We start from the raw sequence: 27,470 nt of genomic DNA, 5'->3' as shown, positions 1-27,470 counted from the left end.
GCCTTCTAGCGCGTGCCCCTGCGTGCCCCGCCCGCGTCCGCCCCCAGGCATGAACACGTGTGTCATTTCCGTGCGGGAGCCTCCTGGGGGCGGCGGGGTGGCGGTGGGGGGCGAGGGCGGGGGTTGCGTCATCCCCGTGGTGGTGGTGACCGGCGGCGGCGACGCTTCGGAAAGACGCGGTGAAAGTGCAAATTCGCGGAAGTGTCCGACCCGTTACCCATGGGAGTCCTCGCCGCCCCCGCCCCGCCGTGCCGCCGCCGCCGCCGCCGTCGCCTCCTGCCGGGAGCCCAGCGCCAGGATCATCCTCAAGGGCTCCATCGCTTTCACACACGACGGCTCCGGCGGCGAGTGTGAGGTGCAGGAGGTGAGCCGCTGGCTGCTGGAGGATCAGGACAGCAGCTTGGAGGCCACGGAAATCGGGGACTCCAGCACCCCCGCCGAGGAAGATAAAGGAGCGGCAGATGGAGGACAGTCAGGAGAAGTAAGAACACTAGAGAGAGGTGTCGTGACGTCTTACCTGGAGAGTTACCTGCCGGAGGCGCCGCCGCGACGCAGACGTTCACGGTCCCAGCGATCCAGCGACTCGGCAATCTATGTGGGCGTCGACGGGGCGGGGCTGGGCGGCGAGGTGTTTGCGCCCCGCAGCACCAGCCTCATCATCACGCTGGGCGGCGAGCACGACGACTTTGGGTACTCGGTGTTCTCTGATGATCCTGAGGACGACAGTGTGTTCGCGGCGCCGCATGTGGACTCAGTCATGGCTCGCCGGGCGGCAGACCCCCGAGAAGCCTCACCCTTGGCCAAGAAGAGGTGCAACTCCGCGTGTGAGTTCATCAGACACACGATACTCGGGGATGAGCCGAAGACTAAGGATGCAGCGACCACGACGCCTCCACGTAACCCTCCAGCCAAGACAGAGGCTCAGGGCAGCGTCAGTAGCCGTCAAGAGTCCATGAAAATCCGGGAACGGGAATCAGAGAACAAAACACAAGAACAAAAGAGGGACAATGAAAAACAAATCGTCAACATCGAGTTCATCACACGCCAACCCCCTGAAGGCAACCAGAACATCACGCACCTACCGCCACGCCCGCCTCAAACCATCACCCCTTCGCCGCCGCCTCGCTCGAAGTCCCCAAAGAAGAAACATCGAGCTCGCAGTTCTAGTCCAGTTCGAAGCGGCTTCCCTAAGGAGCTGCCCAACCCCCGCCGCTCAAGATCATGTTGCCTCCACGACCCCGAGGAGGCACAGCGCCACCAGGAGGTCCTTCATGAGGGAAAGTTTGACCCCAAGTCCCTTCTGGAGTACCTGGTGGGGGGAGGGGGAGGCAAGAAGGGCCACGTGGGATCCTTACCCTGGGACTACAAGTACTGCCCTCTATACCAGGTGAGTACGAGAGAAAGAGAGAGAGAGAGAGAGAGAGAGAGAGAGAGAGAGAGAGAGAGAGAGAGAGAGAGAGAGAGAGAGAGAAAACAAAGAAGTGACGTCTCTTGATAAGGATTAATTAGTGTTTGTAGACAGGTAAAGAGAGAAAAAAACAAAAAAAGTGACCCACAGATGAATAGTGTGTGTGTGTGTGTGTGTGTGTGTGTGAGAGAGAGAGAGAGAGAGAGAGAGAGAGAGAGAGAGCGGTCGTGTCCCCAGCGGTCATCTACGCAAGTAATGACCCACAGGCGGAGGGAGAGGGGGAGAGGGAGGGAGGGAGAGGGAGAGAGGGAGGGAGAGAGGGAGGGAGGGAGGGAACGGAAGAGTCTCCTGTAGAGGCCACGAGACTTTATGATCATTTCCTGGACTCTCCTCTTCCTCTTCTTCTTCCTCCTCCTCTTTTTCCTCTTCCTCTTTTTCCTCTACCTCCTGTTCCTCCTCCTCCTTGTCATCTTTTTCTTGTCATATCAGAATTTCATACTATTTTCCATATTTGTGTTGTCTTTTTTCTCTTTTAGGTTATTATTATCATTATCATTATTTATTTATCAGTAGTAGTAGTAGTAGTAGTAGTAGTAGTATCATCATCATCATCATCATCATCATCATTATTACTGTTGTTATTACTGTTATTATCATTATTGCTATTTATTTTCCCCCACATGACTTTTATATTTTGATTTATTTTTTTTGTAACATCCTCACCCGTTACGCCCTCAGAGTGATTCAGAGCTTCCTGTGTGTGTGTGTGTGTGTGTGTGTGTGTGTGTGTGTGTGTGTGGCGGGTACTCATTGTCATGTATTAAGGGCGTGAAGTGAATGGCAAAGTGGCAGTATGGAGGAGGAGGAGAAGGAGGGGGAGGGGGAGGGGAAGGAGGAAGGGGAAGGAGAAATAGGATGGACATACTCAGTGGGTGGAGTTGTCAGTCAGCCAGTCAGTTGTCTAATTCAGTCAGCCAAAATTTCCATCTCGTGTTTGTAAGCCGCTTGATAAAAAAATAAAGCAAGTTCTCCTTTATTGTTTCCTTTGCCGAGTAAGGAAATGAAAGCAAAGTGAATCAATTACTTTGCCTTCAATCATTAAGTCGGTCTGTCAATGAATCAGGGAGATACATATGAATTAATTTCCTTTGTTTTGTTTGATTCATTTGTTTGAAATTCAAGAAACAAAAAATACTTTACCAAATCAGTCTGTCACTCAATTAACTAGGAAAAAAATAATTCAAACAGATACTCAGTCAATCAGTCAACTAGTCATATTAAATGTTTATACATATTGTCAGTCGGCCATTTAGTCAACCAGTCAATCACTCACTAACTCAATCAAGCAGTCACTTCGTCATTCAGTCAATTATTTATTTGTCAATTTTTCATGTAGTCAGTCAACCATTGTGACATTCATTCCGTCAGTCTTTCAGTCAGTCAGTCAGTCAGTTTTAATGTATTCAGTCAGCGTCGAGGTTTCCAGACTGCCTCCATCCACCCACTGTAGCAGGTCACGCCAACCAACCCGCCTATGTAGGTCAAAACACACACACACACACACACACACACACACACAAACACAAACAAACCTCTACATTTTTTTGCTTGGCTTTCTTAGCTCGTGTTTTTTTTCTTTTCCTTTCCTCTCCTTCCCTTTTCTTTCCAATCCTCTCTTTTCCTTTCTTTTCCTTTTCTTTCCTTTCTTATCCTCTCTTTTCCTTTGCCTTTCCTTCACCTTTATCCATTCTCTCTCTCTCTCTCTCTCTCTCTCTCTCTCTCTCTCTCTCAAGGCATTGCAAAACTAACAGACAAGCAAAATAGAGAGAAAGGAGTATAGACAAAATTAACATTGCCACACCAACGCCTTTTTAAACAGGTAATTTGAGTGTGTGTGTGTGTGTGTGTGTGTGTGTGTGTGTGTGTTCTTCCAGGTCACGAGTAAACAATTTTTATGCTGTACCAACTATTGCATCGAGAGAGAGAGAGAGAGAGAGAGAGAGAGAGAGAGAGAGAGAGAGAGAGAGAGAGAGAGAGAGAGAGAGAGAGAGAGAGAGAGAGAGAGAGAGAGAGAGAGAGAGAGAGAGAGAGAGAGAGAGAGAGAGAGAGAGAGAGAGGAAATGTATCACTTTCTAATTCTATCTCTCGTCGTTACATGTAATTTTTTCTGTAATTTTGTTCTTAATTTCCTCATTTATTATTGTCTTATCTTCCTCCCTTCGTTCCTTTCTTTCTCTTCTCCATTCCCTTTTTCCTTCCTTCCATTCTTTCTTTCACTTCTCTTTTTTTCTTTCTTCTTTACTTACTTATTTTAACCTTTTTTCATTCTTTTATTTTTTCCATCATAACATTTTTTATCTATTTCAGCCGATGTGATTGACTGATCGTGTGTGTGTGTGTGTGTGTGTGTGTGTGTGTGTGTGTGTGTGTGTGTGTGTTTGTTTGTTTGTCCACCCACCACTGCACCAAGGCAATGTACACTCATTTTGGGGGTGTGGCGCTTCTAAGGTTACACACACACACACACACACACACACACACACACACACACACACACACACACAGAGACTGCATAATGTTTGTGGATTATTGCGTTATGGTGCAGTGTGCGTGTGTGTGTGTGTGTATGTGTATGTGTGTGTGTGTGTGTGTGTGTTATGCTGGCCTTGCTCCGTTAGATGAACCAAAATATCGATCAATCATTCGTTTGCTTCCCGGCGCCAATGTGGAATGTTTGACTTACCTGGATTTCCATTGTCGGTGTTTGCCTCACCTGGATCTGTTTTACCTGTGTTTGTTTTCACCTTGAGGGGCTGAGATACGCTTGTCCGGGCGTAGAGTTTGTTTGCCTCCGTTTTTTTGCGTGTGTTTGTTTGGTAATGGTTTGATGTGCAGTTATATTTTCCTTTTTTTTTTATAGAATTTTACCGGAAACACATACGTTACATCTGCCCTTGTGTGTGTGTAAGTGTGTGTGTGTGTGTGTGTGTGTGTGTGTGTTATGGCTATTATGAGACCCTTTTCCATACACACACACTCACACACGCACACACACACCAGCTGGGCCTCGACACTTACAGGAAGGCCTAAATTACTCTGAGGCGCCCACCGGAACCTTGTTAAACTTTACCTGTAGGCCTGGCGGAGTTGTTAGGGGTGAGGGGAGGGAGGGGTGAGGAGTTGTAAAAGTTTAAGCAATATAAAGAGAAAAGTGAACTAGATGGAGTAAACTAACATTAGACAGAAAGAAATGGAAATGTATGTTACGAGCTTGGGAAGGGAAGGGTAGGGATGAAGCAGGAATATAAAAGAAAGAAGCGATAGAGGACAGAAGGAAGGTAGGAAAGAGAGAATGAAAGAGAGAAATGAAAAAAGGGAGGAAGATAAGATAATGATAAAAGAGGAAATAGGGGAGGGAAGTAGAGTTGTAGAAGTGGAAGGGAGTAAACTAGATAAATAAAAGAATGAAAATGGTAAAATAAGTAAGTAAAGAAGAAAGAAAAAAATGGAGTGAAAGAGAGAACGGAAGGAGGGAGAAAAAAAAAAAAAAAAGGTGAGCTGAAGTTAGGAAGGAAAAAGGGAATGGAGAACGGCAAGAAAGGAACGAAGGGAGAAAGATGACAATAATGAATGAGGAAATAAAGAACAAAACTACAAAAAATACACCAACATTTGAGAGAGAGGTGGAAAAAAAAACATATTAGGGGAGAGTGGAAAGATGTGGAGGAGGAAGTTAAAGTGTAGAATTAATGTGGAAAGGAGTGAGGTAGATGGAGTACACTAACATTGAACAGAAACGTGAAAAATGGGTATAGGGTGAGAAGGGTGGATATAGAGGTGGAGGGAAGTGGAGGCATTAGGGTGGAGAGGAGGGGGCTAGATGGAGCACACTAACACTAGACAAAGAGAGGTGGAAAATGTGTTAAGTGTGAGAAAAAATGTGTTGGGGGTGAGAAGAGTGGATATAGAGGTGGAGGGAAGTGGAGGCATTAGGGTGGAGAGGAGGGGACTAGATGGAGCACACTAACACTAGACAAAGAGAGGTGGAAAATGTGTTAAGTGTGAGAAAAAATGTGTTGGGGGTGAGAATGGTGGATATGGATGTGGAGGGAAGTGGAGGCATTGGGGTGGAGAGGAGGGGACTAAATGAAGCACACTAACATTAGACAAAGAGAAGTGGAAAATGTGCTTTGTGTGAGGGTGAGAAAACTGTGTACAGGGTGAGAAGGGTGGATATGGAGGTGGAGGGAAGTGGAGGCATTGGGGTGGAGAGGAGGGGGCTAGATGGAGTACACTAACATCAGACAAAGAGAGATGGAAAATGTGTTAAGTGTGAGGGTGAGTGGAATGACTGGGGAAGTGGTAGAGGTTTAGACATTGTGGTGAAGGGAGACAGACTAAACTAAGTACACTAATATTGGATAGAGAGTTGGAAAATAAGCTTTGGGGTGAATGAATGAATGAGGAGGAGGAAGTAAAAGTATAGGAGTAGAAATTCTTTATATGTGGAAAATAAGAGACAGAAAAGAAACTAAGCACTGTACACACACTCCCATTCACTACAACAAAGTACACTGAAAAGTTAAGGAAGAGACGCTGCAAAGGTAATTCTGCCATCACCAAAACCAGAAGCAGGGTGGAAAGAAGTTAGCTAGAAAGTCCACTAACAGGAGAAAAATATGCGATGAGGTTGCGTGGGGAGAAGGAAAAAGTGAAGGATTAAGGTGGAAGGGAGTGGACTGGATGGAGTACACTAACATTAAACAGAAACAGGTGGAAATATGCGATGAGGTTGCGTGGGGAGAAGGAAAAAAGTGAAGGATTAAGGTTATAAAAAGTAAACTGGATGGAGTAGAATTACATTAGACAGAAAATAAGCTGATAATCCTGGGAAAGGTCTTTGTCCCTCAGTGGATTGATGGTGATTGATATTGATGATGATGATAGGATGATTTTATATATTATGTCTTTATATGATCTGAAATTGGAGGGATTAGGGGAAAAGGGGCCTGAACCTAGATAGAAAACAGTTGACAAATAGAGGTGGAAAATGCTGGGAAAGGCCTCTGCCCCTCAGTGGGTGGATAATGACTGCTGTGATGGATGAGGAGGGACAGAGGTGAGGGAGAGAGGGAGAAAGGAAGTAGAGGAAATAAGAAATGGATGGGAAGAGGCGTTTTTGAGATAGGAGAATAGAGGATAGATTGTAGAGAGGGAATAGGTAGAGTCTGAAGAAAAGGGAGAGGAGGGACAGAGATGAGGGAGTGAGGGAGAGAGGAAGTAGAGGAAATAAGAAATGGATATAAGAGGTGGTTTTGAGATAGGAAAATAGGGGATAGATTGTAGAGAGGGAATAGGTAGAGTCTGAAGAAAAGGGGGAGGAGGGACAGAGATGAGGGAGTGAGGGAGAGAGGAAGTAGAGGAAATAAGAAATGGATGGGAAGAGGCGTTTTTGAGATAGGAGAATAGGGGATAGATTGTAGAGAGGGAATAGAAAGAGTCTGAAGAAAAGAGAAAAGCAAGGAAATAGATAATACAGGAAACAAGGAAGGAAGGAGGTGAATTGAGGGAGGAAGGAGGAAGTAGAAAGAGGAGTAAGAAAGGGTTTGGAAATAGGTGGTTTTAAGATTATGAAGGAGGAGATTGTAGAGTAGTAGAAAGATGAGGAAGAGGAAAAAAAAGAGGAAGGCAAGGAAATAAATACTGAAAGACAAAACAAATACAACAAGAAAAAAAGGAATAAGAAAGGGTTGGGAAATAGGTGCTTTTAAGATTGAAAAGGAGGAAATTGTAGAGTAGAATGATGAAGAAGAGGAGTAAAAAGAGGAAGTAAGGTAAGGAAATGAATGCTTAAAGACAAAACAAATAAAACAACAGGAATAAAGGAAATGCGAGAAAGGAAATGAAGAAAGAAGGCAGGGAGAAATGAAGTAGGGGAGAAGGGAGAAAAGGAAAACGGAAGGGAGAAAGGAGGGAGAGATGGAAACAAGAAAAGGAAGATAACCAGGAAGAAAAGAGTTAGGGAAGGGAAGGGAGGAAGATAATTAAAAACAGGAAAACAAGGAAGACGGAAGGAAGAAAGGAGGAATGGAGACAAAAAAAAATAAAGTTGAACAGTAAGAAAGAAGAGACGGAGGAAAGGGAGGAAGGAAATAAATAAAAAACGGGAAAAACAAGGGAGACGAAAGGAAGAAAGGAAGAAAGGAGGGAGGAATGATGAAGGGGAGAAAGAAGGGAGGGAGGAAAGGGAGGAAGGAACGAACGAAGAACGGTAAAACGAGAGAGGCAAAAGAAGATTGAAAAAAGGAAAGAAAGGGAGGGAGGAAAAGAAGGAGGATGAGGAGGAAGGGTCAGCTTAAACGGCGAGGGAATGTTGAGGAAAATCTTTGTGGCAGGATGAGTGTAATTGTGGAGGAAAGAGTACACACACACACACACACACACACACACACACACACACACACACACACACACACACACACTCTCACACCCCTGAAAAAAGGAGGAAGGAAGGGAGGAGGAGGAGGAGGAAGGAAGGAGAGAGAGGAAGGTAACGGCGTTGTCTCAAAATTACCCACAAACTGTTTCCTTTTTCTTCTCTCTCTTTTTTTTTAGTTGTCTTTCGCGTCATCGTCTTCCTCTTCTGGACATTCCCTTTTCAAGTATGTGTGTGTGTGCGTGTGTGGCGGGGGAGTGTGTGTGTGTGTGTGTGTATGTGTGTGTGTGGGTGGGGGGGTGGGTGTCTTTCTGTCCGTCTGTCTGTCTCTCTCTCTTTTAATTTGACAGACATTGCAAAGATCAATTCACGTTCAGAGAAAAAATATGTAATGAATGACAGAGACAGAGAAAGCGAGAGAAAAAACGGAGATAAATTACAGTTTGAAAAAAAGAGAGAAATCGATATTCTAAAAATGTTCTGGAGAGAGAGAGAGAGAGAGAGAGAGAGAGAGAGAGAGAGAGAGAGAGAGAGAGAGAGAGAGAGAGAGAGAGAGAGAGAGAGAGAGAGAGAGAGAGAGAGAGAGAGAGAGAGAGAGAGAGAGAGAGAGAGAATAATAATAATAATAATAATAATAATAATAATAATAATAATAATAACTCATAGCACTAATAATGTTACAAAAAATACCTAAAACCGTGTTGAAAGAAAGAAGAGAAGGAGGAAAGATGAAGAAGAAAGGAAGTGAAGGAAAAAGAATAAAAAAGAAGAGCAGAAAAAGAGAAAAAAGAATAAAAAAAGAAAGTGAAAAGGAAGAGAAAGATGTTTAAGAAGGAGATAATTATTAGGAGTAGGAGAAAGAGGAAGTTGAAGAAGAGAGGGAAAGGAGGAAGAGGAAGTTAAAGAAGAGAGAGAAAGGAGGAGGAGGAGGAGGAGGAGGAGGAATTACAGGTGCCACAGAAATACATCTATGACAACACCTGAGATGATGAGGCTTGGATTCCTCACCGCAAATGAAGAGGAGGAGGAGGAGGAGGAGGAGGAGGAGGAGGAGGAGGAGGAAGAAGAAAAATGCAGGGTAATAAAAACAGCGCAGCCTTATTTCCTTTACGTGTCTATTTGAGAGAGAGAGAGAGAGAGAGAGAGAGAGAGAGAGAGAGAGAGAGAGAGAGAGAGAGAGAGAGAGAGAGAGAGAGAGAGAGAGAGAGAGAGAGAGAGAGAGAGAGAGAGAGAGAGAGAGAGAGAGAGAGAGAAGGAAAGTGATTACCATTGCCTGCTTAGACCACTCGGCTCGTCATGCTGTCAACCACAATACGAACTGTGTTTCTTCTTCCTCCTTTTCCTCCTCCTCCTCCTCCTTCTCCTCCTCTTCCTTTTCCTCCTCCTCCTCCTTCTCTTCCTTTTCCTCCTCCTCCTCCTCCTCCTCTTCCTTTTCCTTTTCCTCCTTCTCGTCCTCCTCTTTGTCTTACTTCAAGTCTATATTAGAGAGAGAGAGAGAGAGAGAGAGAGAGAGAGAGAGAGAGAGAGAGAGAGAGAGAGAGAGAGAGAGAGAGAGAGAGAGAGAGAGAGAGAGAGAGAGAGAGAGAGAGAGAGAGAGAGAGAAAAGAGCAATGGGAGGAGGAGAGTAGAGAGAGAAAGAGAGAGATAATGAAATAGAGACATAAGAGTGGTAGAGAAAAAAAGACAGTAAAAAGATTAATTAAAGACAAGAAAGAAACAAACTGAACAAGAGAAAACCAAAGAGACAGGTACATTAATAATACGAGAAGACAGGAACAAAACAAGTATCAGACAGAAGAGAAGCAAGCAGAAGAGGGTGAGCCAAAGAGATAGGGATATATAGAAAAGAAATAGAGGAAGGAAGAGGGAGAGGGGTAGAGAGACAAGGTAGAAGGTAGAGGAAGGAAGGGAGAGAGGGGTAGAGAGACAAGGTAGAAGGTAGAGGAAGGAAGGGGGAGAGGGGTAGAGAGACAAGGTAGAAGGTAGAGGAAGGAAGGGGGAGAGTGGTAGAGAGACAAGGTAGAAGGTAGAGAGAGGAAGAGGGAGAAGGGTAGAGAGACAAGTTAGAAGATAGAGGAAAGAAGGGGGAGAGTGGTAGAGAAACAAGGTAGAAGGTAGAGGAAGGAAGGTGGAGAGGGGGGGAGAAACAAGGTAGATAGTAGAGGAAGGAAGAGGGAGAGGGGTAGAGAGACAAGGTAGAAATTAGATAACAAAGAGACACAGAGGAGAGGGAGGTAAGGCAGAAGGGGATGAGATAGACAGAGAAGAGGTAGAGTAAATGAAGAAGGAAGGTAGACACGGTAGATAGATAAGATAGTGACAAAGAAAGGAGAGACAGGCAAAAGGGGATGAAATATGAGACAGAGAGGCAAAGAAGAGACAGGAAGGAGATAAAGGAGAAGTAGAAGAAAGGAAGAGTGGAAAATAGAGACATTGTAGGTAGATAAGAAAAGACAAAAAAAAAGAAGATCCAGGCACAAGGAAATAAAGCAATGAGACAGAGAGGAGGCAGGGAAGAGGAAGAGGAAGAGGAGAGGTAGAGGAAGGAAAGAGAGGTAGAGAGAAAAGATAGCCAGGTAGATAACAGAGACAAAAAGAGGAGAGGCAGGCAATAGGGGATAAAGCAAAGAGGCAGAGAGAGACAGAGAGGAGGCAGAGAGGAGGTAGAGGAGAGGTAGAGGAAGGAAAGGGAGGTAGAGAGAAAAGATAGGTAGGTAGATAACAGAGACAAAAAGAGGAGAGGCAGGCAAAAAAGGGATAAAACAACGAGGGAGAGAGAGAGAGACAGAGAGGAGGCAGAGAGGAGGTAGAGGAAAGGTAGAGGAAGGAAAGGGAGGTAGAGAGAAAATATAGGCAGGTAGATAACAGAGACAAAAAGAGGAGAGACAGGCAAAAGGGGATAAAGCAAAGAGGGAGAGAGGAGTCAGGTAGAAGCCAGGGAGGAGGAAGAGGAGGCAGAGAGGAGGTAGAGAAGAGGAAGGGTGGGGGTGGGGGGGTGTAGAGAGATGGTCAAGGCTACACCCAAACTGTGGCGTCGTGGTTAGAGGGGAACAGTTAGTGCACAACCCGCGGAACAGTTAGTGGAGTGAGGCATGCCGTTGGGGAAGGAGGAGGAGGAGGAGGTGGAAGAGGAGGAGGAGGAGGGGAGGAGAAGGTGGTGGTCTTGGTTATGTATGCGGAGGATTGCGAATAAAGGAACAGGAGAAGGAAAAAGAAGAGGAAGAGGAGGAGGAGGAAGGTATAGACATCAGGAAACAACGAACAGAGGAAAAAGAATAAAAGGAAGATATGAAAAAAATATTGTAGTGTGAATATAAATAAAGGACTAAAGGAAAAGAATGATAACTAAAGGAAAAGCGAAATATGCGAAGAGTAAAAGAGGTAGAGAGTAGATGAGAGAGAGAGAAGAGGAGGATGAAGATGGATTAAGAGAAAGAGGATGGAAGGAAAGAAGGAAACGAGAAGATGGTAAATAAAGAAAGGTTGTGAATGTATTGGGAGAAAATGAATGAGGAAGAGGAAGAAGGGAAGAAGATGAATGAAGCAGCGGTTACGTAGGGGAAAGATGAAGATGTATGGAGAAGAGGAGGAGTGGAAGGGGGAAGAAGAGGTAAATGAAAGAATGCAAAGAGGAAGAGGGAATCACGGAGAAGATGGATGAAGAAGCAAGCGATGATGTAGGAGATGACAAATGAAGGAGAGGAAGTGGTAAATAGAGCGAAGATGATGACAGACGTAACATAAGAGAAAGGGAAACAAGAAAACGGGGCGAAGAAAGAATATGGATGAGAAAAACGAAGAGGAAGAGGAACAGAAAAAGTAAAACGGGAATGATATCAAAGAAAAAGAAGAGAAAGAAAGAGGAGAAATGTACGGATTAGATAGAATGGGAATAAGAAAAGGAGGAAGAGCAAAGAAGTAGAGGAGTAGAGGATGAAGGGGAAGGAGGAAGACAAGAAAGAAGAGGAGGAAGAAGAAGAAACAGAGAGGAAAGGAGAGTATTTATAAGGTCCAAGGTTAATGTAGTTTTCCCTCTTAATAAGCTGTACCGTTTTCTATTTGGCTAATGAAAAAGATTGCGATATCATTTACGAAAGATTGTGTTAACGTTATTTCATTTTCTCTAATAATATTTCTTTCACATATAAAATCTTCCTTCATTTTATGGCGAAGCGGAAAACCGGAAATAGCGAAGGTTTGGATAGTGATATTTTGAGTTTTCTATTTTTACGTTTTTTTCAATTTGTTTAAGTAAATTTGGTTTTAGAAGCGAGTTGTGACTGAACGGGAATTTGACGTGTGTGTGTGTGTGTGTGTGTGTGTGTGTGTGTGTGTGTAAGGCTGATGCTCCTCCTCCTGCTGTCATCTTCTTCTTCTTCTTCTTCTTCTTCTTCTTCTTCTTCTTCTTCTTCTTTTACTTCTTCTGCTACTACTACTACTACTACTACTACTACTACTACTACTACAAATAATAATAATAATAATAATAATGATAATAATAATAATAATAATAATAATAATAATAATAATAATAATAATAATAATAAAGATCGATGGAGGGTAAAAGAAGGAAATGAAATGAGAAAAAATAAAGAAAAAGAAGCTAAAAAGAAATGGAAACGAATGAAGAGAGAGAGAGAGAGAGAGAGAGAGAGAGAGAGAGAGAGAGAGAGAGAGAGAGAGAGAGAGAGAGAGAGAGAGAGAGAGAGAGAGAGAGAGAGAGAGAGAGAGAGAGAGAGAGAGAGAGAGAGAGAGAGAGAGAGAGAGAGGAATGTCACTGTTTGGAGGTGAATCGATAGACTATTTATATATATTCACGTTTTTTCTCTCTTTTTTCATGTAATCATCACAATTTTTTTCCTCCATAAATATGCGATTATGTTCTCAGCAATAATAATTTTCTTCACCTGTGACTCACTTATTTGATTATGTATGAATATATGTATGTATGTATGTATATATATATGTATGTATGTATGTGTGTATGTATGTATGTATGTAATGAATGTATGTATTTACCTATATTTATGTTTTGCTGCCTATGTATCTACTAATCTATTTATATTGAGAGAGAGAGAGAGAGAGAGAGAGAGAGAGAGAGAGAGAGAGAGAGAGAGAGAGAGAGAGAGAGAGAGAGAGAGAGAGAGAGAGAGAGAGAGAGAGAGAGAGAGAGAGAGACATATTTTGGACTAAGAATATTGAGGTAAAAAAACAGTAATGGAGTGAGGCAGGCGTGTGTGTGTGTGTGTGTGTGTGTGTGTGTGTGTGTGTGTGTGTGTGTGTGTGTGTGTGTGTGTGTGTGTGTGTGTGTGTGTGTGTGTGTCAGTGGAACGATCAGAAAACAAACACTACAACACGAAACACTGCAGAGAAAGAGAGAGAGAGAGAGAGAGAGAGAGAGAGAGAGAGAGAGAGAGAGAGAGAGAGAGAGAGAGAGAGAGAGAGAGAGAGAGAGAGAGAGAGAGAGAGAACAGTAGAATGAACACGTAACACAAACTGACCCTCCCTCTCTCCTCTCCCTCCTCTCCTTCCCTCCTTTCCTTCTCTCACTTCCTCCTTCTCTCCCTTTTCCTCTTTTCCCTTCCTCCTTCCTGCTTCCTTCAATCCTTTCCTATCTCTTTCTTCCAGTCCTTTCCTCCTTCCTCCTCTTTACTTCTTTTCTTCCATTTTCTATCTTTCTTACCTTCTACTCTTCTTCCTCTTTCTCTCTCTCTCTTCCTTCTTCCTCTCCTCTCTCTTTGCCTTTCCCTCTTTCTCCTTTCCCTCCCTTTGGTCATTCATGCAGTTTGTCTACCGTCTTCCTTCCTCCCTTCCCTCCCTTCCTCCCTACTTCCCTCCCTCTCTCCCTCTCTCCCTCCCTCCCTCCCTGTCCTCCCCCTCCTTCTTCCTCCCATTCATCTTTCCTTTTCTCAGTTTGATTTATGATAAGGCCGTGTGTGTGTGTGTGTGTGTGTGTGTGTGTGTGTGTGTGTGTGTGTGTGTGTGTGTGTGCGTGTGCGTGTGCGTGTCCTTTCAATGTTCTCTATTTGCTCAAGGGAAATTTTGCATATTCTCCTCCTCCTCCTTCAACTACTACAACTACTACTACTACTACTACTACTACTACTACTACCACTACTACTACTACCACCACCACCTCAACAACTACAACTAGCAACAATAAAGAATAACAGTTGAAGTAATAATGGTCGCAATAGTAGTGGTTTTGATAGTCGCGATATAACTGATGATGGTGATGATGGTGGTGATGAAGATGGTAATGGTGATGGTGGTGGTGATGGTGGTGGTGGTGGCGGCCCTGACCCAGTAGTGGCGGGGAGGTGGAGCGTTCCAATAATTCCACCAACTCTCCGTTATTCGACGTGATGACCCTCCCCCCACTCTCCACTCCCCTTCCTCCACTCTCCCACCTTCTCTCTCTCTTTCCCACTCTCCCACCTCCTTCCCCACATTCCACTCTCCTCTCCCCTCTCCCCTTCCCTCCAGTCTCCTTTCCCCCCTCTCCTCCTCCTTCCTTCCTCTCTCTTATCCTGTTTCTCTCTTCTTCCCTCTCTTCCTTATCTCTTCCATTTCTATCCCTTCCTTTCCCCTCCCCACCTTTTCCCTTCTCTCCTTCTCCTTGTTCTCTTCTTTCTCTTCTTCCTTCCTCTCTCCTCTTATATTCATTCTTTTCCACCATCTAGTATTTTTTTCATGTTTCCTTGTTCTCTTTTTTTTCTTCTTGTTCTCTCCTCTCTTATCTGTTCTTTCCCTCTTTTTCTTATCTCTCCCTTTCCCTTCTTCCTCCTCCCTCTCCTCTGACCTTTCTCACCCTCGTTTCCATTCTTGTTTCCACTTTTCGTCCCTCTCCTCCACTCCCCTCCCCTCTCCTCCCTCCTTTCCCGCCCCTCTCCTTTTTTTCCCACCCTCCATTCAACAATTTTCCCCTCCCCTCCCCTCCTTTCTCTCTCTCCCCCTTCATTTCTCCTTCTTTCCCACCCTCATTTCCATTCCCTGTCCTCCCTCTTCTTTTGACCCTCTTCCCTCCTTCTACGTTTCCCTTTCTTTTAAACCTTCCTCCTTTTCATCCATACATTTCCTTCTCTATTGATACTCTTCTTATTCTCCTTCTCTTCCTATTAACCATTATTTTCTTCTCCCTTTTGTCCCTCTCCCTTTCTTTAATTTAATCCACACTTCATATTCCCTTATCATCATCTCTCATTTCTTTACTCCTCTTTGACTCCTTCTCTTCCCTCTCCTTTGCTCTTCTTTTTTATCTCCCTTCTTCCTCACTTTAGCAGCATCCCTTCTCACCATCTTCTTTCATTTATCCATTCCTTTACTCCTCTTTACTTCTTGTCATTCCTCTCTTTCTCCATCCCTTTATGTCTTTCCTTTCGTTTCTTATATTCTCCATTCTTTGACCAGGAAGCAAAGTGTTGGAAGGGAAGAGGAGAAGGGGTGTGGGAGGTGGAGGGGGAATGTGTAGGTGGGGTAGGGTAGTGGTGATGGTGGTGGTGATGATGGTGGTGATGATGGGCGTCTATTGATTGCAAGCGAAGAGGCGTGAAGGCGGTAAGTGATGCGTATGAAATGTGAAGGTTAGGTTTGGTTAGTGCTATGGGCATGTGTGTGTGTGTGTGTGTGTGTGTGAGTGTGTGTGTGTGAGTGAGTGAGTGAGTGAGTGTGAGTGTGCGTGTATGTGTGTGTGTGTGTGTGTGGAGGTGCGGCAGACGGTTCCCACGCGTGCCAGGTGCTCTACGTAAGAAGGAGGAGGAGGAGGAGGAAGGTGGTACAGAAGTAGGGCGAGGGATGAGGAAGAAAGGAATGAGGGTTTGACAGAGTTGACAATAATAGCAAATGTGAGAAAGAAGGCGAGGGAGAGGAAGGGAGAGGAGGGAGGAAAAAGAGAATTGGTCTGGGAGAGAAGGGGAGAGGAAGAAGGGGATGACGGAAGAATGCGATGATGATGGGAATTATTATGATCTGCTTTATTAATCACAGTGTACGGCATCCTGTTCCCGTCCTTTAAATTAGGTTATTGTGTCTGTCTGTATTTGTGTCTATGTGGGTCTGTTTGTGTGTGTCTTTTCCTACTCTTGGTAACTGCAGGTGTAGAAATATATCTGTTCTTCCATGTAAACTCTTCCATCATTTATGCTAAGATGATATTGAGTTAGAAATGATTTTGTTTTAGTTCACCTTAAAATTTAGTTCTTTATAGTTGTGCTTTTCCTCCACTCAGGTGTTGCAGGTATAAAAACATAATTATCCCGTCATTTATATTCGTCGGCAAGTAATATGAAGACTAAATAAGATACAATTCAAATTTAGTTCTTAAATAACTGTTCTTTCGTTTAAACTCTTCCATCATTTATGCGAAGATTATATAGAGTTAAAGTTGATTTTTTTTTTAGTTCACCTTAAAATTTAGTTCTTTATTGTTATGCATTTTCCTCCACTAAGTACTTGTAGGTATAAATACATGATTCTCCTGTCATTTATATTCGATGATAAATAATATGAAGACTATATATATTTTCTTACAACAAAGGAGACAGCTCAAGGGCACAAAAAAAGAAACAATAAAAAAAGCCCGCTACTCGCTGCTCCTAAAAAGAATCCAAGACAAGACAAGACAAGACAAGAATATAAGACACAATTTAAATTTAGTTCTCAATAGCTGTGTCTTTTCCTCCACTCAGTAATTATAGATGTAAAAACGAATCTCTCCTATCATATATATTCGTAGATAAGTAATGTGTAGACTGTAAAATGACTCAGTTCAAATGCCATAGTTTACCATTGATTTGGGTCGTATACTATATGTTTTTTTCTCGACTTAGATATTGCTGGTGTAAAGACGTAAATATTCTTCCATATGTATTCGTCCATCACTTATATAAAAAATTAGAGATTGACGCCTTTGAATTATAAGAGTTAACCCATCAGTATTGACCTCCAACTGTCTTTAACTCTATTCAGTAATCAAAGGGGTATAGAAAACGTGGATATTCTCCTATTTACATTACTAATAAAACAAAAACCACACAGACAGTTTTCAGAGTTATTTTCATACATTGTGACCATTTTGTGTGTCGCTCTCTGTAATTTGGTTCATTTAGTAATTAAGGGAATAAGAACGTTAATCTCATCCACTTACACGCTTGCTTACTCTGTGGGTTCAAAAACTTACTTGGTTACAGTTCAGGGTTCAGAGCTTACCCGTGAGTCTTGTCTATTTCCATCGTATCCTTTGTTTTTTCTTCCTCTTCTACTCTCCCTCTTTTCATTTCCCATTTATTCATCATCTTTCATTACCGTTCTCTCCTCTCTTTTCCTTTTCTTTCCCTCTCTCATCTTTTCCCATCCCTTAGTTCCTCATGCAGCTCACCTTCCGTCCTCCCCTTCTTCTTTTCCTCCCCCTCCCTTACCCTCCCTCCCTCCTTCCCTCTCTCCTTCCCTCCCTATCCGGCATTGAAACGTGACTCCATCCATTTACACACATGCGCCACTAATACCAATGTTGAGTGTAGCTCCAGTTCTGATTTAAATGCTCCTTGAATTCTGGGTTTTACTTGGTACTTTGGGAGGTTATTTCTAAGTTGTGAGGCTATTGTGAGGTTGTTGTGAGGTTATTTCTAAGTTTGGATCATAAGGTAAAATAGGTTAGTTATAGATTAAATTTACCTATATTTTCATGAGTCTATGTATTATGTATTTTGTTTTTATCTACTAATGACAAACGTATCCTATTACATATTGTTTACTTCTTTTATATGTATGGTTTTGCTTTTAATTATACCTATATATTCATGAATCGATGTATTTGTTTTTATCCATTCTATTAAAGTCATAAACGTGTCCATACTTTTAGGTTAGTCTTCTTAAATTTACGGTCCATACAACATTATTCATCTAAGCTAGACCATCAGAGTAGTTTTCTTCAGTTACCGCAGCATTTTCAGTTTTCTATCGCGCACTAACTTAAACCTCATGTGTTATTCCCGTAGAGTTTTGAACCCAGTCACCGGGAAGGGAAAGTAAGGCTATAAATCTTGTTTGAATCACTGTTCTTTAGCAGGTTTTTCCTCCACTAATGTTAAAAATTAAATTAAATAACACCATTTCTTTCCTTTCTCTCCACAGGTAAGCGAATTGTGTCCAGGTGCAATGGAAGTGTACCTGCTGTGGGTGGGGCGGTAAGTAGGAACCCTGTGCTTGGTAATGTATTTTTTGTGATTATATTTAGTGAGATTTTTGCTTCTTTTATTCTGCCTACCAAGTCTTCTTTTTCCTATTATTATATTTACTAGGTCTTCCTACTTTTATTGCTTTATTTACAGTCCCATATTATTTATTGCGTTATTTTCTTGATTTATTTTATTTGTTTTACTTGCACTATTTAGCCCATCCTTTTCACTCACCCACGTAAATGTCATTGAGCGGGAGAGCGATAATATTAGCCACTGGTATTAAAGACAGGGATTCAGAACGTACGAATATTGATCAAAAGAATACAAAAAGAACACAGTCGAATAAGTGATATTAAAAAAAATCTTCAAAACTCATACAAAGAACATAGTCAAACAAGTGATATTAAAAAAAACCACCATAGCATAAGATCACTAATAAACATACAAAGAGCACTATACGCGAGGAAGTGTATCAGGTCTTTACCGACGAATCACTCACCACAGGAACGACAAACACTCATACAAACGCAAATCATTCAAAGGCTCGTGCGGGTGAGAGGAAGTCTTTTTTATACAAACTGCTTCGTCCGGCGAGCGTGTGGGCGTGACCTGAACACGTGACAAGGGGAGACGCCTGGCCCGTCCTTGTGTGGGGAGGAGGAGAAGGAGAAGGAGAAGGAGTTAAAGAGATAGAGGATGGTATTGGAGGAGATATATGAAGGAGGAGGAAGAAGAGAAGGTGTAGAGGTAAGCAGAGAAAGAGGAGGAGTAGGAGAAGGAGGAGTTGAGAAGAAGAAAAGGAGAACAATAGGGTGACGATTGCAAAGAAGGAAAAGGAGAAGGAGGAAAAGTAGAAGGTGGAGGAGTATAGAGAATGTGGAATGGTGATGAGAAAGGAATATGGAGTAAGAGGAAATAGAGAAAGGGGAGACATATAAAGAGGAAGAGGAGGAAAATAAAAAGAACGAGGTGAAGGAGGAGGAGAAGTCTGAGAAAATGGAATGGGATGTGGAAGGAAATAAGAAGGAGGAGCGAGAAAAGGAGATAAAGGAGAATAGGGAGAAGGAAAAAGAGAATGTTGAGAAAGACTACAAGGAGGAGGAGGAGGAGGAGGAGGAGGAGGAGGAGGAGGAGGCGGAGGCGTGAAGGTGCTAATAACAATAATGACAGGAAGTTGCGTCACCATCCTCTCCTTCTACATCATTTCAACACTTCAGGATTTACAGAGAAGCAACAAATATAAAGGAAGCTGAGGGAGGGAGGGAGGGGACAGAGGGAGGGAGATAAGTGGAAAAGTAATGGAAGGGAAGTGCATTATGTGGCGTATGAGAAAGGGGAGAAGGGAAAGTGACAATGGTGGAGGTGATGGTAGTAGATATGATGTAGTGATGGTAATAGTTGTAGTAGTAGTTATTGTTGTTGTTGTTGGTGGTGGTGGTGGTGGTGAGGGCGGTGATGTTGGTTGTGGCAATGTCTAATTAATTATGATTTATTGCGAAAAACAGTAACCGTGTAATAAAAAAAAAGGATGCATAAATTCAATAATGATGATAATAAGAGAATAATAATAATCCTTGAAGTCACGGCGGCACGCTGCTCGCATCACACCTGACTTACCTGGCACCGGAAGCTGATGATTTCACCTTTAGAGGGAGACTGAGATAACTGAATCAGCCACGCGCCCTCACCACGCCCCTACCACTACTACTACTACTACTACTACTACTACTACTACTACTACTACTACTACTACTACTACTACTACTACTACTACTACTACTACTACTACTACTACTACTACTACACTATTGTTCCTGCTGTTTTTTTATATAATGTAGGACAAATGTAAAATATATGCAATGACTAGCTTAACATATATATTTCTATTGTTATGATCTTGTGTGTGTGTGTGTGTATGTGTGTGTGTGTGTGTGTGTGTGTTACGATGATTGGACTGTGATTCATGTGGATGTGTGTAAGTTCTTGTGTACGTCTTTGTCTGTGTATGTGTGTACGTGTGTATGTATGTCTTTGTATTCTGAGGCTTTTGTGTGTATGGATGAATTCTCTCTCTCTCTCTCTCTCTCTCTCTCTCTCTCTCTCTCTCTCTCACACACACACACACACACACACACACACACACACAAGGGAGGTGCTAAGAGGTTGCGAGGAGAAAGTTAAAGATGAGAAGTTTAAGAGGAAAGGAAGGGAGGAGCTCGAAGATAAGAAGGAAGAGGAGGAGGAGGAGGAGGAGGAGGAGATGATGATAAAGATACTATTTACACGGTTTATATGTGTGAGAAAGAAAACGAAAGTGTCACCTACGAGAGAGAGAGAGAGAGAGAGAGAGAGAGAGAGAGAGAGAGAGAGAGAGAGTAACCTATTCTCTATTTCTTTTTATATCAGTGCCACCTAATTTAAAGAAGAAAACAAAAGAAGAGCGATTACCATTATTATTGTTATTACTGTTATTATTTTTATGAATTAATATTATTTTTACAGGAACAGTGTTAAAGTTATTTTGTACTAATACTTAAGAACGCGGAAAGAGGAAGAGATAAATTAGCTTAGAAGATAAGAATGAAGGGAGAGATGAAAAAATGATAAGGGGGAAGGTAGAGCGGAGGAGGGAAGAGGCAACTGAAAGAGGGAGAAAGGAAGATGAAGAAAAGACGGTATAGAGGAGAAGGAAGGAAAAGAGAAACGGGAGGAAAAGAGAAAGGGAAAAAAATGTTAAAAAAAAGATAAGATGTAAAATAAAATATGAAACAGGAGGAGGAAGAAAAAAGGATAATGAGAGGAGCGATATTTTGAAGTGTAGAAAGAAACTAAGGCAATCAGAAGAGGAAGACACGAGAAAAGGAAACAAACACAAAAGGAAGATAAGAAGAGGAAAAGAGATATGGAGAAAGAGAAAAAAATTAAAGAGAAGGATAAATAAATAAAGATTCGAGGGAAGAGAAGAATACCAGAAGAAAGAGTAAGGAGGAGGAAGGAGAGTTGATGGAATGGAGATAAAAAGATGGAGGAAGGAAACCGGGAACGAGGGAGAGAGAAGGGGGGTGGGGAGAGGGAGAACGAAGGGGGAAGAGGGAGGGAGGGAGAAAGAGGGAAGCGATAAGATTAGCCGGTGACGTAAGAAGAGAAAGACGAAAAACATATAACAAGGAAAATATTAATAACTGTAAGAGAGAGAGAGAGAGAGAGAGAGAGAGAGAGAGAGAGAGAGAGAGAGAGAGAGAGAGAGAGAGAGAGAGAGAGAGAGAGAGAGAGAGATTAACGACATGATACTTTTTTTAATACGACACGTAGCAAAAACGGTATAGCAACATTAATACACGTAATAATTATGATAGTAATAATATTTGATTAAAAAAAAACATAGTAACAGCAGTAGTAGTAGTAGTAGTAGTAATGAAGTGAGAACGAAGGTGAGGAAGAGTAGAAACAGAAGGAGAAGGAAGAGGAAGAGGTAAAAGAAGATGAGGGGAAGAAAAGGAAAAAGAGGAGTTAGAGGAGAAAGAGAACAAAGAAGAGAAGACAGAAAGAAGAGGAGGAGCAGATGAAAGAGGAAAGAAAGGAGAAAAAGTAGAGAAGGAAGGAAAGCTGTAGTGGTAATCGTTCTTTTTAGGAGCAGTTAAAGGATCGTAGTAGTAGTAGTAGAAGTAGTAGTAGTAGTAGTAGTAGTAGCAGTAGTAGTAGTAGTAGTAGTAGTCGTAGTAGTAGTAGTGGTGGTGGTGGTGGTCGTCTCAGTTTAGTGTCCCCGGGTCGTCTTCGTCTGACTCTCACTCGCAAGACAATGAAGGGAAGAGCTGGCAACCCTCTTCCTGCCTCCTCCTCCTCCTCCTCCTCCTCCTTCCTTTCCTCTTTTTTATCATTATATATTTTCCTCTCTTTGTTTCATGACCTTCGCATTATTCATCATTTCATATTTATCTCTATAGTTTTATTTATTTATTATTGTTAAGATTTATTATGCTTTTTTTATTTATTTACTCATTTATTTATTATCAGACTTGTTTCCCATTCGTCTATAGTGTGATGTTTCTTTCTTTTGTTTTTCTTTTTCTTTTCATTGCGATTATCTTCTGTTTTCTTCTTTTTGTTCTTTTTTGCTTTCGATTTCGTTTCGTTTATAGTTTTCTTTATATTTTTTTTTCGTTTATCTCGTTTTTCTTTATTTCGTTTTCCATTTTCGTTGTTGATTTCTTTCTCTTCCTCTTCATCATTATCTCATTTTTTCTTCTTTCGTGTCGCTCTCTCCTTCCTTTCCTCCTCCTCCTCCTCCTCCTCCTCCTCCTCCTCCTCCTCCTCCCCTTCCTTTTGTATCTGTATATAATCTCTTCGTAATGAGGTTTTAATAGAGCGAAAGAAAACGAGAGAGAGAGAGAGAGAGAGAGAGAGAGAGAGAGAGAGAGAGAGAGAGAGAGAGAGAGAGAGAGAGAGAGAGAGAGAGAGAGAGAGAGAGAGAGAGAGAGAGAGAGAGAGAGAGAGAGTGGGGGGGAATAAGGGGAAGAAATTAGAGCACAGAACTTTACTCCTCCTGCTTTCCTCCCTCGTTTCCTCCTCCTCCTCCTCTTCTTCCTCCTCCTCCTCCTCCTCCTCCTCCTCTAACTCATCTTTCCTACCCTCCTGTTTCTATTTTTGTTGTTCTTTTCCTTTTTCTTCCTTTACTACTCCATTATCCTTTACCTTTTCTTCGTTTCCTTCTTTCTTTATCTTGTTTTTTCCTTCCTCTTCTTCCTCTTACTCTCTTTCTTCCACCTCACCTTGTTGTCTTCCCTTCCAATCTCCTCTTTATTCTTCTTTCCATTCATTCATCTTTCTTTCTTCCCTTTCTTTCTTCCATTTATCTTCCCCTTTCTTTCCTTATCCTTATCTTCCCTTTGATCATTATCTTTATCTTCCCTTTCTTTCCTTATCCTTATCTTCCCTTTTATCATTATCTTTATCTTCCCCTTTCTTTCCTTATCCTTATCTTCCCTCTGATCATTATCTTTATTTTCCCCTTTCATTCTTTATCTCCTTCCCTTTATCTTCCCCTAATATCCTTCATCTTCTTATAAGCCCTTTTTATTTTTTTTCAATCCATCTTTTCTTTCTTCCACACACCTTTTCTTTCCTCCTATCTTCCTCCTCCACCTCTTCCTCCTCCTGTTACTCATGTCATCCACTCCACCCTTACCATCTTCTGCCACCCTTCCTCCCCCCCCCCATTACACTACTTTCCTCCTCCTCCTCCTCCTCCTCCTCCCGACGCCCCGCCCCTCATCATAACCCTCGAGGCGTCTCCTCCTCCTCAGTCGGTCTTTGGCACGTGCAGTGGTGGGGCGTGGTGTGTGTGTGTGCGTGTGTGTGTGTGTGTGTGTGTGTGTGTGTGTGTGTGTGTGTGTGTGTGTGAAATTTGAACTGTATATTATCGAGTGTTTGATTTATTATCGTTATTGTTACCATTTTTTTCTTCTTCTTATTATTATTGTTATCATTGTTATTTAGTCACGTGGAAAGCTTGTCATACGTCCCCCCCAAAAAAATAAAGAATAAAAAGAGAAAATAAGAAGAAAATAAAGAGATAATAGATGAAAAGGAGAAGGAAATCAAAGAAAACGGTACGAAACAAAACACGAAAATCAGAAGACTAAGAAGAAGAAGAATTAGAAACGAAGAAGAAGAAGAAGAAGAAGAAGAAGAAGAAGAAGAAGAGTCACAACACAAGTAAAACGAAGTAAAGTGAAAACTAAATCGTGTTCAAGTGATGACCGCCAAGAAAAAAAGAAAAAAAGAAAGTAAAAAAAAAAGACTAATAGTTCGTTCCAGCGTTAGAAAAATAGACGAAAAAAAGTAAAAATGGAAACGTGATAGAAACCTCGCATTATGATAAGAGAGAGAGAGAGAGAGAGAGAGAGAGAGAGAGAGAGAGAGAGAGAGAGAGAGAGAGAGAGAGAGAGAGAGAGAGAGAGAGAGAGAGAGAGAGAGAGGAAACGTTTTGTGGTGAGGTTCATTGCCTTCTTGATCGAAAATTGAGACAGTGGAGTGGAAGGAAGGAAGAAGAGTAGAAGGAGAGGAAGAAAATGAGAAAGGAAGGAAGAGAGTAGGAAGAAAGGAAGGGGGAGGAATAGTAAAAGGAGATATAAGAAGTAAGAAAGGAAGAAAGAGGAGGAAAGGGATATAATACAAGGAAGGAAGAGAGGAAGAGGAGTAGAGAGGAAGAGTAAAAAGGAAGGAAGAAGGGAAAGGAGGACACAGTGATAAAAGAAGTGTAATAAGAGGAAGAAGGAATAAAATAACACTAAAAATGATTGTATAGGAAGAAGGAAGATGCGTAGAAGAGAGAGGAAGGAGGGAAAGAAAGGAAGGAAGGATGAGGAAGAGAAGTATAAGAGAAGAGAGTAAAGAATGAACGAGAACCGAGAAAAAAGACTGAGGAGGAAAAGAGAGAAGAGAAGAAGTAAGGAAGAAGTGAGAGGGAGAAGGAGAAGGAGGATTGAAGAATTGGAGGAAGAGTGAGACAGGTGACTTACTGGAGAGGAGGAGGAGGAGGAGGAATGGGGTGTGAGGAAAGAGGTGAGGAAAGGAGGAAACTGAGTCAGGATAGTTTATGGAAAGAACAAATACCTCCTTTTCCTCCCTCCAGTTTTTCCTCCATTCCTCCACTTTCCTCTTTCCTCCACCCTTCCTATCCCTCTCTACCCTTTCCCTCGTTCTTTTTCCTCCTTTCCTTCCTGTACTATTTCCTTCTCCTTTTACCTTTTATATCTAACTCCTTCTTTTCCTCCTCTTTCACTTCTTCCTATATCCTTCTCATTCTCCTCCTCTCCCTCCATTCCTCTACTTCCCTCTTTCCTCCATCCTTTCTATCCCTCTCCCCCTCCTCTCGTCTTTTTTCCTCCTTTCCTTCCTGTACTTCTTCCTTTTCCTTCTACCTTTTGTATATATCTCCTTTTCCTCCTCCTCATCCACTTCCTACTTTCCTATATCCTTCTCATTCTCCTCCTCTCCCTCCTTTCATCTTTCTTTTTTCCTTCCCTTCCTTCAATCCTTACTTCTTTTTCTCCCTCTATGTCCCTCTTCTCCTTTCTTCTATAGTTTTTCCTTGTTTTCCTTCTCTTCCTCTTTCACTCCTTCATCCTCTTCCTTTTCTTCGCCTCCTTCCTTCCTCTTGTTATTTTTCCTTATTTCTTTCCTTCTATCAATTCTTTCTTCCTTCTCCAGTAAGTTCCCGAATAGTCTTCCTTCTTCTTCTTCACTACTTCCACTCCTCCTCCTTCCTCCTCTTCCTCCCTCCCTCCTCTTCCTCCTCCTCCCATCCTTGTACATCCTGTCTGTTTACAATGCCGTGTGTATCCCATTTTCAAAAGACTCGTGTGTACGTTTTTCTGTGTGCGTATTGTAGTTTCAAGGCCAAGTCCGGTGTGTGTGTGTATGTTTGTGTGTGTGTGTGTGAGAGAGAGAGAGAGAGAGAGAGAGAGAGAGAGAGAGAGAGAGAGAGAGAGAGAGAGAGACGTTCTAATATGACAATAGACGTAATAATCTTCGCAAAGTTAAAAGACATGTAAGAGAAAGCTTCCGGGAGAGGTAAAGAAACGATAATGTGGGAACAACAACAACAACAACAACAACAACAACAACAACAACAACATCGATAGTAACTGTAACAACGAGAAGTACAACAATAATAACAAAAATAACAACAATACCAAAGGCTCATGTTACTACTACTACTACTACTACTACTACTACTACTACTACGACTATTACTACTACTACTACTACTACTACGACTATTACTACTACTACTACTACGACTATTACTACTACTACTACTACGACTATTACTACTACTACAAGAACACCATCTCCATTACCCTTAACTTCTAACAATACGAAACCATTAATTTCCACCATCACCACAATCACCACCACCACCACCACCACCACCACCGAGCACCACCACCACCACCACCACCACCATCACATTTATCTACCACAATTTCTCTCCGGTTATTTCTTTATCCATCTTAGTTATCTTATTTATCTATCTTCATCAAGTCTCCTTCCCTCCTCCTCTCACCTGTACTCCTTCCACCTACCTGTTAATTAGTGTGAAATCTCAGGTGATCAGAAGTACCTTTAAACTATTGTCTTTACCGCAGCTTTCCCTCCTTCATAACCTCATAAAAAACGTTCTTCTCCCGTTCAATTATATTCGTTTCTCTTTAATCTCTACTTCAATCTATTTTCCCCTCGATGTGTTTAGTATTTTTCTTTTAATTATCGATCATATTAACTTTTATCGTATCTTTTGCTCTCTCGAAATCGTCTATCATTATCATATTTGTATCTGCTGTTCCGGTTTCTGTTTTCACATATTTATATTATTAATGCTTATATTCTAACGTTCCTTCCTTTGTGATGTTTTTTTTTATTATTGTTTTCTCTTTTTAACGCTTTTTTTCTTCTACTAATCTCTCTATTAACACTTATCTTCCAACTTACTGATTTTCCCTCTCGTTAAAATTTCTCTAATTATGTTTATTTTTTTCTCGTATGTTCGCTTTTCTGCTTCCATTCACCTCTTATCAACGCTCATTTTCTATATTACAAGTTCTCCTCCCTTTGCAATGTCGTATTATGTTTATATATGTTGCTTCGCTTTTTCTTCCAATTATCTCTTTATTACGGCTCATCTTCTATCTTGTAAATCTCCCTCCTTTTAAATCTCTTATATTATTATTTTCTTATTTTTTCCGCTTTTTTCTTCCACTAATCTCTCTTGATAACTGTGATCTTCTATATCAATTTTCTTCTCTCTTAAATATCTTTTTTATTGCTATAATATTTCTCTATTATTTTCCGCTTTTTTCTTCCACTTAACCGCTTCACCGGGATGGGAGGAGAGAGCAGAGGAAGAGAAGGAGCAGGAGGAGGAGGAGGAGGAGGAGAAGGAGAAGGAGAAGGAGGAGGAGGAGGAGGAGGAGGAGGAGGTGGCGATATGAGAAGAGTAAGACCTTCTCCTCCTCCTCCTCCTCTTTCTCCTTCTCCTCCTTCCCCTCCTCCTCTCTCTCTTTCAACGCATCTTCCAACTCCCCTGCTTGTTTTTGTTTTTTTTGTCCTTTTCTTTTTCTTACTTTCTTCTCTTCCTAATAATTGTCTTTCTGTTCTTCCTTTCCTTCTTTCTTTGCCTTATTACCATTATTTTTTTTTCCTTTTTTTCCTTTTTTTTTTTCCTTCTTCCTCCCTTTATTCCTCTGTCTATACCTTCCTCCTACTTCTCTGTCTCTACACTCTCCTCCTTCTCCTCCTCCTCCTCCTCCTCCTCCTCCTCCTCCTCCTTCTCCTCCTCCTCCTCCTCCTCCTTCTCCTCCTCCTCCTCCTCCTTCTCCTCCTCCTCCTCCTCGTAGTGTAATGAGGGAACGTGTGTATTGTGTCTCCAGCGGCACCGCCCAAG

General features: G+C 42.1%; 1 protein-coding gene across 1 annotated transcript in view; it reads left to right on the top strand.

Moving 5' to 3' along the window:
- The window catches only part of LOC126981511 (mucin-12-like), a 213,412-nt gene that overhangs the window by 125 nt on the left and 185,817 nt on the right, over positions 1-27,470 (top strand). The window contains exon 1 of the mRNA XM_050832623.1: positions 1-1,387. This exon is cut by the window's left edge and continues 125 nt beyond it. Coding sequence (XP_050688580.1) covers positions 50-1,387 — 1,338 coding nt within the window. The 5' untranslated portion in view covers positions 1-49. The remainder of the gene's footprint in view (positions 1,388-27,470) is intronic.

The sequence above is a fragment of the Eriocheir sinensis genome, chromosome 48 (genome assembly GCF_024679095.1).
Source record: "Eriocheir sinensis breed Jianghai 21 chromosome 48, ASM2467909v1, whole genome shotgun sequence".
Taxonomy (NCBI): Eukaryota; Metazoa; Arthropoda; class Malacostraca; order Decapoda; family Varunidae; genus Eriocheir; species Eriocheir sinensis.
The sequence above is the reverse complement of the archived record's forward strand: the minus strand, read 5'-3'. Positions and strand labels throughout refer to the sequence as shown.